The sequence below is a fragment of the Ammodytes marinus genome (genome assembly GCF_949987685.1).
Source record: "Ammodytes marinus genome assembly, chromosome: 14".
NCBI classification, from domain to species: Eukaryota; Metazoa; Chordata; class Actinopteri; order Uranoscopiformes; family Ammodytidae; genus Ammodytes; species Ammodytes marinus.
The window spans coordinates 8,429,975-8,445,582 of NC_137218.1; the positions used below are offsets into that span (position 1 = coordinate 8,429,975).

The following is a 15,608-nucleotide window of genomic DNA, read 5'->3' on the forward strand; positions in this document are numbered from 1 at the left end:
TTTTCTGTTCGCTAGCCCCGTCACGTGACAATTACGTAAGGCACGTCTTTGACGGTGCCTTCATGGACTGTCGGTTAATGCAGTTATACTGCTGCCTTCAGGGACTGTGAAATAGGCTATATCTGATAGATAGATAGATAGATAGATAGATAGATAGATAGATAGATAGATAGATAGATAGATAGATAGATAGATAGATAGATAGATAGATAGATAGATAGATAGATAGATAGATAGATAGATAGATAGATAGATAGATAGATAGATAGATGGATAGATGGATAGATGGATAGATGGATAGATGGATAGATGGATGGATGGATGGATGGATGGATGGATGGATGGATGGATGGATGGATGGATGGATGGATGGATGGATGGATGGATGGATGGATGGATGGATAATGTATATAGGCTAGTCAGTCTATGGATCTATGGATCTAGTTTTCCCCAAACAATGCATCATAAAAAAGAAAATCCCCCGAACAATCTCAGACGCGAAAGGGAACTAAATAATATATAAAAAACTGAACAATTATCATTCACGCGGCATGGTTTCATATGATAGTTCTACTACAGTTATAGATGCAATATATTTTAGGCCACTAGCTTTCGCTTTGGAATTAGCCTACTCGACTGGATTGTGAAGCACTGCTGACATGGACTTGAGTTTGTCATACTTACTTTGACATAATGCATTTTATATGATAATACCATACAGGTACCTATAGGCCTATGCTAGGCCTTAGTTAGCCTGCTTTTATGTCATCAAAGGATCGCTATAAAAATCCCCTAAAAAGCTCAAACGGAAATGGGACACAAAACGAAATTAAGAACTGAAAAAATATCAAGGCTATTTGAAAATCGGCTTGTGGTGGACATGATCTCCAATACCAAAGAAACAGCCAACCTAAAGGAAATGATTCAGATGCCAGTAGAACACAACCTTATGTGAGTATCTGCACCACACAGAGACACCTGGCAATCAACACACACTTTGCCTGCAGAGTGCTGCGGTGTATTATAATTATCTTATTCTATTTATCAAGCTGTATATAGCACAATATGCTTAGGAAATAAATAGTCTCCCCGTCGGGGAATCGAACCCCGGTCTTCCGCGTGACAGGCGGAGATACTGTCCACTATACTAACGAGGAAGGACCAACGGTAAACGGTTATGTGGGCGTCTTCAAAATATCACATGACCATGTCAATCAATCCAATTTTATAAATCAAACCAATCAGTGACCTTTGTCATTTGATATCTACGTTTAATGAATTTGCGTTCCAACAAAGAAATTAACGTTTTGTCCAGTAGGTGGTACTGTTGCACTAAACAGGCATAAACGAGGCTCATGTTAGATATCCAGAGTACAAGTAGCCTACTTATTACGGCCCCTTTTCGGAATAATAAAGTCTAATCATCATTATTTATTTATAGCGATTGATTAGCTAACTAATGTGTGATGACATAAAGGTGTGGTTGCTTTGCTCTTGTCTCAACTGTTCCTTCACTGAGACACAGCCAGTAGCCTGCCTGATTTTCCTTCAAATAATTTCAACAGCGTTTATTTTTCTGCCTTCTCAACTGTTCTATATTCTCTCATTAGATGATATATACATGTTAAACGTATACTATGTGTTGTTTTACATATTTAGTTGAAAATCATCATCATGCATTTATAAATTGTTATCAATAGGCTACAGAAAAATAATAAAGTAGGCTACTCCCCGTCGGGGAATCGAACCCCCGTCTAACCGGGAACGGTGTGACGGCGCAGGATGCAGTACACTTATTGTCCACAGCACTATAGTCTACGGTTATATGGCGCTGTTTTTTTGTATGCAACATTTTGTAGCCTACTCATTAAGTGAAAATGTCTGTTGGATAGAGTACTTCTATTGTCAGCTATTGTAAACTTCTCTCCAGTAGGCCTATATGTGTAAGGCATATTTTACTTCACTACATGTTTCTGAGATAATTGCCATTTAAAAAAATCTATTTCAAATGTCCTGCATTGTTTGCATCCACCTTTTCTCAAGTGACATAACAAGCACCCACAGTCCAATGCAACATTTACATTTCATCAAATGCTTTTTATTTCCTTTAAAATAAACACGAGTAGGAATGACAAGCCATTGCACATGTTGAACCGTGTGAAGTTAATAATTCTACAGCTAACGATTAAGCTGATATGTTGCCCTCCTTTCCAAAACCATTTTCTCTCCAGTCAACACTTCTTATATTTCCTGTAGGATCGTACAGCAGCTCTTGTGACACGTCTAAAATGGCAATAGATGGTAAAGTGGCAGCGGTTACCGGAGCAGTAATGGGGATACAGAGATACTCCTGCAAAACGGCGCCAAGGTAATCTTTAAAAATCAGTCAGTCAGATGGCCTGACACATTGTATGCCTTAGTGTGTGCAATTTTGCGGCTACCTTTGTATATTTATCGGTCACTCAGGCAGCATTATACAGATCAATTCTAAGTAAGGACACAAGAAATTTGCAATATATTTGAAAAAGATGTCATGCAGAATCTGTATAATATAATTTAACAATATAGTTTTTTATATTAGTTGCATTGAATTGTACAAAGGGTTTAGAACAACATAAAATTCATTATTCTTATTGTTTAGCATATATGCTTTAAATACATTACAATGTATGTATGGTAGTTGGCTATGAGTAAGAGTAGCCTACTTATTATTATGGCATTCAAAAGTTAATAACTAACTACTTCTAACAATATAATCTTTAAAGCTTGTTCTTGTGATAAGCAAAGTATTGAAGCAACAGAGGGAGAGATGTAAGTCCACTTCTCTGATGGACATTGTCCTGCACAGGTCGCCCTCCTGGACACCAATGAAACTGAAGGGAAGAGTTTGAAGGATGCTCTGGACAAACAGCACGGACCATCCAGAACTCTGTTTCTCAACTGTAATGTTGAATCAGAGGAGCAGATCGAAAGTAAAACACACACACACACACACATACACACACACACTGTGAAGGCAAAGCAGGAGTTTGGATTAAGGTTGAAGTTAGGGGAACGATGGTTATATCTTAAGATTTGAGTTGGAACATCAAGTTCAAAGTGTGATATTTATCTCCTGTAATGAAATGCAGAGCACATACCTTGTTAAACTGTATAACGCTGTGTTTCTAAGGTCTAGAGCAGCATAACTCTAGATGAATAATGTAAATAACTGCCGGAGTTGAACTTTCCAATGCAAATGTAAAGTTGAGATGAAATTCCTCTTAAAATGGGACACAGCCAATGACTGTTGGACACATTTATTTGAACAAATTCAACTCTGTCACTGCACATTTCACAGATATAAAGGAACTTTAAAGAGTAAAAATTCTCCTAGGAGAAGGAGATAGTGTATGAAAATGTGGGACTACGAAAAGGTAAAAACATTTTTTAAAGAGACTGTTCTCTAAAAACTGGTCATAAAAACCGTATGTTCTTTTTCGTGTGCATGAAGTGCTATCAATACAATATGTTGTGCATCTGACAGCATGATAAGATACACATGTAACATGGAAGGAGGTGGAGAAACCTTTCTGCAGGCACATTATAGTTTTTCCCAATCATTTAAGCATGTTGACTGAGAAAAAGAGTTTAAACTATGTTGTCAATCTTTTTCTTTTTGCTAATTAAATTCTGCTCTTAGAACCAAGTTCATCACAGGATTCCGTCCCAACGTTCGGCACAGCACGGCCTTCGTGGTGTGTTTCAGAGCTACTAGATGAATGTAGGAAAAGTTATGTATGTCTTTCCCTTTGGCATCAACAGGAGGGCCTCTCCGTTCTTTGTCTCATCTGTCACCAGCTCCAAGAAGCACTCGGCTACCTGGGACACACTTACGTTAAAAAAAAGAAGGTACAGTGACTTCAATGAATAGGCCTTTGAGTATTTGTAAATGTACTGAATAGAAACTCTTGTGTTTTCATGTAATACATTTAAACTGCCACAACAAAATGTATGTGTTTAACAAGGACACAGGCAAAGACTCACTTTAACATCCCAATCTTATCAACGGTGTTTTGAGTTAGATCCGCCAGGTGGGTGTATGGCCCCAGTTTGGACAGGATGGCAGTACACAGATCAGTTTGGACGAACCCTGGGCAAAGGGCGTTGAACCGTATACCGTAGCCTGATGCGGTGGAGGCGGCCTAGTAAAAGACACACACACACACACACACACACACACACACACACACACACACACACACACACACACACACACACACACACACACACACACACACACACACACACACACACACACACACACACACACACACACACACACACACACACACACACACACACACACACACACACACACACACACACACACACACACACACACACACACACACACACACACACACACACACACACACACACACACACACACACACACACACACACACACACACAAAAAAATCACTGGCCCAGAATTGTCATGTTGGGAGGTCCCCCATTGAATGTAGATCTTAATAAACAAATAGTCACCAACATTACGTCATAAGGGTCACATTGACCATAGCCTCGTTATATTTTATGTGGGAATACTAGATCAAAACAAACATTCTGCTTGGTGTTCGGTGCTACGTTGAGCCATGATCAAATTACAGGGTTAAACTTGAACAAAGTGATTTTTGTGTATACACACACAGTTAAGCTTCAACTAGAGGAACAATGTATAATACAAGCACTAAAATAAAAAACCTGCGCAGCTGGATTATCATTCTACCAAACAACCTACTGAAATACTCAGACTATCAAATAAAGTTAGCGGCCTTCAAGTTCATTTGTTCACTTGCATTTGTAAGATAGCTTGTCATCTAGATCATGTCAGGGCCTAGAGAAGCTATTAAAGGCATTTGAATTCTTCACCTTTCTAGGCAATAGTGCAAGGAAAGCATCCTTACCGCCATAGCTCGAGTAAAGCCGACCACTCCGTGCTTGGTGGCTGTGTAGACGGGACAACTTGGCAGAGGACCGATACCTGTAGAATGTGGGTTACATAAGTCAACATGAGGGTTTAAAGCATTTTGTCCAAACCAAGGTGAGAACCAAGGTCTCTTTTTTTGTTCCAACATGTAGTTTTGATCTGCTTAGGTTTAATTTCACATTGTAGTTTTGGGAGTGCAATAACGAACTTTCCATGACATACCTACGTCCTGTCATCACTATATTGGACATTGATTGCTGATAGGCGTGTGTCTAATCGAATAACTTGGATCAAATATATGTCTGACGGTAGAGGCATCCAACTGTGTTTGTTTTGGGTACTTTTAAACAAAATGTTAGGTTTAAAAAGTACTGTAATAGATAGGCTAGGCTCATTAATCACAACTATGTTCCAGGGTCTTGGGTAGCTGCTCCATATTACTTAACTTCATATATTTTGAAGTATTTCTCAAAAAGTTCTTTGTGTAGAGATGGACAAATGTGAGGTCATAGATGCAATTTAAAATTTAAAATACATAATATGAACTGAGGTAAAAAAGACAGTAGGCCCATACCTGCCATGGATGCTGTGTTGACGATGACCCCTCCACGACCTTTACTCAGCTTGCTCATGTGCTCCAGGGCCAAGTAGGTCCCCCTGATAACACCCATCTATAGTGAAACATAATTATGGTGAGACAACAGCATGATTCTCTGTCCCCCATCCGGATTTTATTAATCTTTCTACTCCTTACCAGGTTGATGGAGACAACTTTCTCCCACTCCGTCTCATTCAGCATGCCGGCGTTGTTGCACAAGATATCTATTCCTCCAAAGGTTTCCACGGTTTTCTGAAAGGCAGCTTAATAGCATTTTTTTTTTTATAAAACAGCAGTTAGTTTTTTATTTATTTATTTTTTTAACCTTTATTTATACAGGTATATCCCATTGAGTCCGAAGACTCTTTTGCAAGGGAGACCTGTTCCCATTTACACATTACCATTCACACACCGATAGCAGGCTAACTATCGACATTCACACGAGGCAAGGTGGGTGAAGTGTCTTGCCCAAGGACACAACAACTATGATAAAGGTGGCAGGGCGGGGATAGAACCTCCAACCCTTTGATCATCGGCCAACCCGCTCTACCAACTGAGCCATAGTCGCCCCAAGCACTTAATTTTTTTATTTCACAACCAAGTTGAGCTTCTCCCTATGTAAGGACTAAGTAGACAGTTGCAGTTGCAGTCTGTTTATAGTGTGGCATCAATCACTGAGTGTGAGAGCTTCTTGGCATCTGACAAACATCTGCGGACTTGGAAGGAAAAATCTCAGAGAAGGCCTGGCGGGACTGATTAGCTTCATGCCTTTCTGGAAATCTGTTTTAAGAGTCCAGCTGTTTCCCCTCTTCAGAGCCTCCCTCAAGCCAAAACATAACCATCCCCCACTTCTTTACTTTGTTTTCCAAGCATGTGTTTGGTGTATGGGTGTGTGTGTGTGTGTGTAAATTCAGCTTTATGAGGACCAAAACCCTAGAAGAGAGGAAATTTTTGGAAAGTGAGTGCATATTGGCCCGTCCTCACTATGTGACAGACCGTGTGTGTGTGTGTGTGTGTGTGTGTGTGTGTGTGTGTGTGTGTGTGTGTGTGTGTGTGTGTGTGTGTGTGTGTGTGTGTGTGTTACCTTTAATCTGCTCGTCTGATTCAACATTGCATTGCAGGAACAAAGTTCTCTCTGGCCCATACTGTTTCCCGAGGGCTTCCAATAAACTCTTCCCTGCAGCTTCATTCATATCCAGGAGGGCCACCTGTGTACATGAAAGGACCAAACACAGTTACTCACCTGTTTCATAATAACCCAGTGGGATACAACAGTCCTGCAATAAATAGAACTTTGTGAAAGTTATAATGTTACATTTATGTTGAATGACTTGATTTAAGTTGCAGTTTGTGGTTCTGTTGAGCTGCACTGTGTTATACAAAAACTTGACACGACCAAGCTGCTTTTCCTTCCATGGAAAACTTCTCCCTTACTATATTAATCAAACTCTGTGGTAACCCCCTCCCATACTGCTAGGAACCTGTATGATGTATTTGTATCTATTGTTCTACCCTTTTTACTGTAGAGCCGTTTGGTCTGCCTGAGCAGTTATAAATGTGCTATATAAAATAAAGTTGACCTGACTTGACTAGATTTATTGTGACACTTGACGACCAACTCTTCCTCTATGCCAAGTGCAAACATTGCTGCAACAACTCAATCATGCAGACACACACTGGATGGAGTCCAAATCTGTGCAGCAGAAGTACTCATATCCTGCTTTGTAAAGTTGATGATTACATATAATGATGACGTGCTCTCACGCTCTGCATAGTTCCCCCTCAGAGGCAAGACCGACATAGAGATTCAATGATTATTCTCATTTAAACCAGCTTGTTGTTCTATGCAAGTTAGTATCTGTGTCTTGAAACAATAAAACACATAGCATGTTTTTTTTGTAAGATATTAAAAACTACTAGTTGTAGTTTAGTGTGGCTGTGCGAGACTACTTCAAAACAAACAGTTTCGAGTCTTATTGAACAGTAAAAAAAAAAAAAAGTAGTGTACAAAATTGCCCTTAGTGGAGTGGCCTGTAAGCACCTGTACCTGAAAGGTGAGCATATATACAGTACATTTCTATCACATGAAATCCCAATAAAATAAATGTAGCCTACGTGTGTGGTTGTGACGTGACAAAATGTGGAAAAGTTCAAGTGGTATGAATACTTTTTCAAGCCACTGTACCTACACCGGCACCGATAATAGCCTTTTTTATCAAGTAAAACAATATGGATTTTACTCCACAAACTTTACCTTGGCGCCGTTCTGCAGGAGTATCTCCGTCATTGCTCGTCCTATCCCCATTGCTGCCCCGGTCACTACCGCCACTTTGCCATCTAAAGCCATTTCAGCTGCTGTAGGTCACAGGAGAGGAGAGGAGAGGAGCTGTGACTGTGAGGTCCCTGCACAAGATAGTGAGTGAGGAGAAGTCAGTTTGTTTTTTTGTACACACTCTGACACCGCCCATCTCAGGAGAAAAATTCCGAGCGTGCTAAATCATGTAGCAGTAGTGCATCCTCGCGTGACTTGGGTGAGTTGCGTTGCGTGCACAAGGTTCAAAGGGGATTATTTTTATGAAGATGGCATTTAAAAAAAAAAATCTAATGTATTTTTTTCCTATTCTGCATTTCCTGATTCTGAAAAATCTAAATCAACAACTTAGAAGGCAAGTGATTTGAATGTTTTGTAAGTGTATCAAGGAGATCAAGTTAAAATGCCAAATTTTCACATGGAGTTTGGAACGAGTAGGAAGCCTACAGGTTTCCTCAGCACACACTTGTTGTCTAGGGCTACACGTCTATGTGGCCACTAGATGGAGGTACAGAGCTGTGTGACCTTACAGCTGGTATTCATGGAGATAAATCGCCATAAAGAGGTCAATGGCTTATAAATAGTGCATCAAGAATTTCAGTTCCACTACATCTTGCTGTTAAAGTAATATCTTCTCCACCCACAACTCATTTCTAACTTTTTTTTTTCATTTAAGGGAAATGAATGTTTGGGGTAATGGGTTTTGTATTTTCTGTGACGTTTTGATCAGCTGTTCTCAGGTTTGGCAAAACCCTTAAAGGCCTACTTCACCGGTTTGAATATGAAGGTGTATTGAATTCTGAGATCCTATGTAGTATAAATGTGCGAAACATTTTTAAATCGGTTCATCCTAGCCTGAGAAAAGGCAGAAAGAGTGTTTTTTTTAACCCTATATTTCTCTTTCTCGTGACATCACAGAAAGAGAAATATAGGGTTAAAAAAAAACTTACTTTGTAAATATTACTGTGATGTCTTTTACTGTGACATCACAGTAATATTTACAAAGTACGTTTTTTTTAACCCTATATTTCTCTTTCTGTGATGTCACGAGAGAGAGAAATATAGGGTTAAAAAAAAACACTCTTTCTGCCTTTTCTCAGGCTAGGATGAACCGATTTTTTTTTTTTTTTCACATTTATACTAGGATCTCAGAATTCAATACACCTTCATATTCAAACCGGTGAAGTAGGCCTTTAATGACAGCACTGACAAGTTGTGTTTCACACTGGTTTGACCCACATAATGTTGGCAAAGTTTAGTTTCATTGACTTGGAATTAATTGAAGGAGCTGAATCTAATGCTAATGATGAGTTATGGTTAGCTAGTTTGTAGTTGCAAAGTGCTTCATAGTTACCTTTTTAGGGCCTCTTAACAGGTGCTCTAAATAAACACTCGAAAAATATAAAAGCATTTTCTAATAGGCATTTAAGAAGAGGACACAAGAGCAAGTTGCTTAGAGTAATTGTAAGAATTCAAAATAGTGCAACTTTTAGGTTGGCTCAAAAGGCCTGTTATGTGTTTACTTTTCGGGAACAAACAAATATTATAGTCCTGTACCTCTATACGAGATAAGTCCAATGTAAAGTGTAAGACTACAGGTAGGTGCCTTATATGCATAAAAAGCTGGGTTTGATATAGTGCTGATCAGGCCTGCAGCATCATGTGTTCATTTCCCTCAATCTTCCCTGCAGCACTTTTTGTCAGTACAAGTACATGAATTATGAAGAAGAAGAATTAAAGATCCGGTTGTAGGTGTATGAAAATGTTAATAGGTGCATCACAACCTTCCCAGATACAGTAGCGGCATGTTTGTGAAGTTTTTTACCCATTGTGTGTGTGTGTGTGTGTGTGTGTGTGTGTGTGTGTGTGTGTGTGTGTGTGTGTGTGTGTGTGTGTGTGTGTGTGTGTGTGTGTGTGTGTGTGTGTAAAGGACACCTGTCGCTTAAAGGAGTATAGATAAGCACTCTTGGCAAGACTGCACATGCTGAGTTTACCAGGGGAAATATTCCAGTAAACTCCAGTGGGAGTCTGGCTAGAAAGTTCTATTGCAACCTCAAGAAAAGTGCACGCAATACAGTAAATTATTTGACTTCTTTTTTTAATACAACGAGAACTACAACTGCCTTTGTTGCTGCGAAATAAAACATAACTAAATTAATTTTTTGGGGAGGTTTTGGCTCTGGCCCTGACCCTGACCCTTAACCTTGTGTTATTTTGTAGGATGGAAAACTTCATGTAATATGAAATATGAAATATATTTAATTTTTTACATATAAGAAAATTGTTCTTATTCTATTCTGTTGCATAAACCAAAAGTCTTTGGACAAACATCTGTGTCATACTGCTGTGGGGATGTGCACAGACGTCTGTGCCACTAGGTGGCGTGTAGAGTGACCACATGGTGACATGTTGCCTGTTTCACATGGTCCATTACATCATAGTTTTTAAGACAGAATAAGCAGATGGAGACGGATAAAGAGAGTTCCTTTATTGGCATGTTATCATCCACTTTGATAGTGTTTAATTAATTGTGAACTTTTTGAAATATTTTGATTAGTTCTGTTTTTAGTTCTTGGAAGGACATGCCTACATGTGGCACCTAGTGATGATGTCACTGTGAAGAAAGTAACTATTATGAAAACAGTTACTGATTAAAAATGATTCCATCATTTGTTAACACTTCTTAAAGCATGTCAGAAAGATAGATAGATAGATAGATAGATAGATAGATAGATAGATAGATAGATAGATAGATAGATAGATAGATAGATAGATAGATAGATAGATAGATAGATAGATAGATAGATAGATAGATAGATAGATAGATAGATAGATAGATAGATGTTATCAAATTTACTGTAGTAAGGCAGATATTCAGATCCTATCCAATCATTTAATCAAAACAAACTAGTTCTTCTCAAATTAATTTAACCAGTGCAATTTAAACACATTCTTAAAGAGAGTGGGGTCTGATGAAATACCCTCCTTTCTGTTGGTGAGATTCTGTATCAAAGGAACACATAAATATTGGTCAAAAGTTATGTATCTAACTGATAAAACTGGCAATGTCAAAAGTCCATCCTTCTAACTCCACTGCACTCAGAAGCCGGGTCTACAAAGGGCCCCCGAGCTGGTCTTGCTTACGGCGCAAATCTGCCATTTAACGGCTTTCAACGGTGATTTGCTGACCAGCTGCTGACTTGTGTTTTCATCCCTGTGGTCCATTGCTATTTCACTGGTGATTACACTGCTAAAGAGCTCCAGAGAGCTGGACAATGCCAGAGAGCTTTACATGTCACCAGTGTCATCGGCCGCAAAGAATAGGACGTCGCCATTGAACCAAATATCAGCCTGTTTACAGTGAGGGGCCACGATGGACAGGCAGGGGGAAGGGTGAGGGTGTGTCAGCGTGTATTAGTGTGTCAATATACCTACAGGAGGCTGTGAATGTAAAGGCTCTGTTTGTGTATGTGTGGGTATAGAGGGATTATGTGGTCTGAGGGTGTGTGACGATTACAGAGAAAAGTTTTTGTGTGTTCCTGCTGAGACAGTTTCATCTAGTCATTTAAAAACAAACTGTTGTATGTCCGTGATGAACAACACACAAGAGTCAAGAAGCAGCTGGACAGCAGACAACCTGTGGTCCGTCTTCAGGCCAAAACCACTATTGTGTTGTGGGAAAGCTTCTGCCACACACACACACACACACACACACACACACACACACACACACACACACACACACACACACACACACACACACACACACACACACACACACACACACACACACACACACACACACACACAGTGTTTCATGTCAATACAGTTAATAACAGTGGTCAAACGTGTCACTGTCATGTCTAATTGTCTCTATTTCGTTCTAGAAAGACGGGATCTAAAAAAAATGCTAACTTCCATTAAAGCCACCAACCACATTGGTGTCTTTAATGCAACCAAGTTCAGATCATTCCTCTCACAACGTTCTCAATTTACCATAACACAGAAACTTCACCACATCACCAAACAGAAATTATTCGATTAACTTAAAGATCATTTTCACTTGGTGGGAACTATCTTACATTTATTTATGTGTATTTCATCCTTTGGTGCTAAACTCAGAGACACCTTCTGCAGCAGCCATCGGTGAATACAGTCAGGATCAGTCAGATCAATGAGGGCACTGACTCCATGTTGTGTTGATGTTGTTAGGAGCAGGGCCAAACAGTAGCACGGCAGGGACAAAAGAGAGACAGACATGGAGAGAAAGATGCAGAACAAAGGGATCAATGTATTGTCACCTCTGGTCAGACACTCATGTGTCAACAACGCACAAACGCATCTCCATAATAGCACATTTTCATTGGTTCACTGTCAAAACCTGACTTCTACGGAATATGAATTATAATATTAGAATAAAATGACTGGGAAAAAAGTAACTTTCTGGCAATATAACTTAAATTATTAAATATTTTAGACAAATAATCTTTCCAAATGTAAAGTAGGCCCCTCTTCATTGCGCAAAATGTTGTCTATACTGTACATCTGGAAATGACTTCCCCAAATCTCCCTATCCTTTCTGAGCTGGGCCCCTTGGATATAAGTTTAAGTCAGGACGTTTGTCTAAACTGGTATGGCATGAAGACGTGTCCAAGTGTCTCTTCCTTTCCACTGGGATACCTCAAGGCACTGTGCTAGATCCACAGCCCCTCCCTTGGTCCACAGCAATTTGGGATATACCGCTCATGGATGGATCACTGAACGGTCCTAAAGGGTGCAGGCGATGGGGCTAAGAGGGCCTCTGTTTCTAGTTACTAACATTTTTGTTTGATAGTCAACAGAGTTCAGTTGGCAGGCTGTCAACGTGCTTACATTGTAGAGGATAAGAAATGCAGTACAAACATGTACTGTAGTCTACATGTCATGCACAGAGAACATGTAGTTAGTGGCATTCAAGAGTAAGGACCACAACTGTATCAACTCCGTCTGAAGTAACATTTAAAGGTACATGCTGTTTATAGTGCTGCAGCTGAGCAGTTAATTAGCATGCAAACTGAGGTTAGCCTTGCTCATTTCCCCAGTTAATGTTTGTTTGTTCTCTGGTTCAGCAAGTGAAGTTGCAGTACAATACCTGTGTTAGGCTTTAGCAGGAGAGGTCATTTCTCTCCGGTTCAGTTTGACTGATTGCTCTATACGATAGACTGACGTTAAAGCAGTATGGATACAATCATCATATCAAATACTGAAAATATAAATTTCTCTCACTTGTTTTATGATTTTTTCTCAAATGAGAACGGGATTTGGAGCAGAAATGAAGGCTGTAGCAGAAGCAGTGCAATTCAATTTCAGTTGGACATTAATATTTAATATCTGCCAACACAACATCTACTCTGTTGCTGTGTGCAAGAAATATGGCCATTATGATCAATAATTGATGACAAAAGCCCCATTAGACTGTGCGAATAAAGGAAGTCCCAGACAAAAGTTGTGAGAGAAACATGGTCAAATATGTTTAAAGAATAACTTACCACCTTAAAAATAGTGTTTTTGCAGTGCTCCAGCAGTTAACATTTCACTTTTCTACAGTGATGTAGAAACATACTCAATGACAACGTGACATCACTGCTGGGTGTGACTACAGGAGCCACAATGGACATTTCTGACCACACCCAGCCTATCTGCTTCTCTGTCGAAAGGTAAAACAGACTTTCAACCAGTTCCTAAATATTTAATTTTTTTTATCTGGCAACCAGTTCCACACTCAAACGTTGTTTGTTGTTACATTTTATACAGGCAGATTATCTGACACTTGCTTTTCTCCTCTGGAAGATTGAATGTGAGATGGTCATGTGATTGAATTGTGAGTACTAGAGCAGCCAGAGGTGGTGGCGGGCCCAGTCTTGTCCACCACACCCTGTTCAGTTTGGGTGGTGTTGGTGCTGCTGCAGGTGGCAAAATCCGAGATTTTTGTATTGCACCGGGTTAATTAACTATTAATTCTACACATTTAACAGATAGGAAGGTGACAAAAACCCACCAAGATACTTATTTTAAATCTAGTTAAAAGGTCTGTCCTATGTCTACATTCTCAAGTCAATAAGGAAATAGGCATTTATTCATGAGTTTCACTGAAGACGAGGCCACCCTGCCAACTGGGTCGGTTTAAAAATAGGATATCATATTTATGGACAATCATATACAATAGAATCATTGTACAGGCAGGCACAGTGCCATCATTATAGTACTAATGATGGCTGGCTATTAGAATCGTGAGTCAACACCATGCACTCGTAGTAGCACAGGTATGAGAATGAGTAGTAAAAGGTGTGTGTGAATTGATGATGGATGCAGATGTTAAAACTGATTTCTTTCTTTCTTTTGCGACAGTTTTTTCCTTTCATTCTCCACTCTTTTCTCCTGTTGACACACCCATCATTCAAACACAGTGGGATAGCCACCAATGCTGCACCCTTCTTAATAGAGTATTTGCAAGCCATTTATAGTATTCGGTGGGAAGCCGCGTTCAGTGCATGTCATGAACGGTACTGGCTGACGGCATATTTCAGGCTTTAGTCATAAACACGGTAGGAATCCTGCAGGCCGTGTGCAGCGGCTGAGCTCTTCATGAACTCTGCTGGGCTGCAGAGAAGCTTCTGTGCCGTCTGTCAGCACTTTTCCAACACAGGGACACTTCAGGTCACACTTTGTATAAAAAGGTTGGACACAGAATAGTGACTATAGTCTAAAAGATGTCTACATTTTTAATACAAGAACTCTGTTGCACATTGTTGCTGAGTGTATAATTCAGAACAAGAGCACTGTGCTATGCATTGATTGAATCTTGAAACTTTACTCTGTAAATTGTCCTTTGGTGTTTGGTGATACACAAACGTTGTATCTGATTTCGATACAAAAATGTAATTGAATTGTCTTTTCACCCAACCTGTAAAGTTATATATTAACCGATGTAAAAGCTTTACATACCACCATCTGAATTATGATGCTTTGGCTTTATGTCTAAAAAATAAAACAAAAAACAACAACTACTGATCAACATTTGAATGTAAGCAAAAGAAATGCGGTTTTGTACTTCTTCCTCATCTCAACAGATTTTAACACCCCCTTTAATTGCGGCCATTCAGAAAAGGCCTTAAGACGTGGTCGGGAGACATTTTTACAAACTAGATTGTTTGAAGCACGCTGAACACTTACTTTTCCAGAGAGGTGTGAACAACCACCCCGAGGCCATACCAACTCTACGAGAAAGTCCATTCTTCAATCAGCGTCTGACAAGCACAAGATGAAAAGTAAGAATTCACCGTGCATGTGCAAACACGATTTAAAGAGGCTCTAACAGAATTTGAAATTACAAACCAGGCATAATTGCATATGACAAACCAGGCATAATTGCATAATCCAATATTTTCACTTATGATTTGGTAAATGTAGAAAATGAATGGAGTAGAGGTAGGCTACTGTAACCTACCTCTACTAAGGCTAATATTATTTCACTTGAGTACATTTTGCTGCAATTTAAATTTATTAAGCAGATTTAGATTTAAAATACAAAATATAAAACATATGTTGATGCATTATTAAAGTTTAAGACACCCATCAGTTTATTAGTGAGTTATAAAAAAGCTCCACCTTTACCAGTTTCTATGCCTGTAACTTTGCATAGTCATACACTAGTTATAATCCCGTTTTAGGCTACCAATATAAGATAT

At 39.4% G+C, this 15,608-nt stretch overlaps 1 protein-coding gene across 1 annotated transcript; it reads right to left on the reverse strand.

Annotated features, from left to right (window-relative positions):
- Positions 1-2,116: 2,116 nt before the first annotated feature.
- LOC307260209 (15-hydroxyprostaglandin dehydrogenase [NAD(+)]-like) lies at positions 2,117-7,974 on the reverse strand. Its single transcript, XM_080040379.1, has 7 exons — positions 7,825-7,974; positions 6,655-6,778; positions 5,727-5,833; positions 5,547-5,643; positions 4,950-5,026; positions 4,027-4,184; positions 2,117-3,871 (listed from the first exon to the last, which is right to left on the reverse strand). The coding sequence occupies exons 1-7, from the start codon at positions 7,915-7,917 to the stop codon at positions 3,754-3,756; spliced, it is 774 nt and encodes a 257-aa protein (XP_079896505.1). The 5' UTR covers positions 7,918-7,974; the 3' UTR covers positions 2,117-3,753.
- Between the last annotated feature and the right edge of the window lie 7,634 nt (positions 7,975-15,608).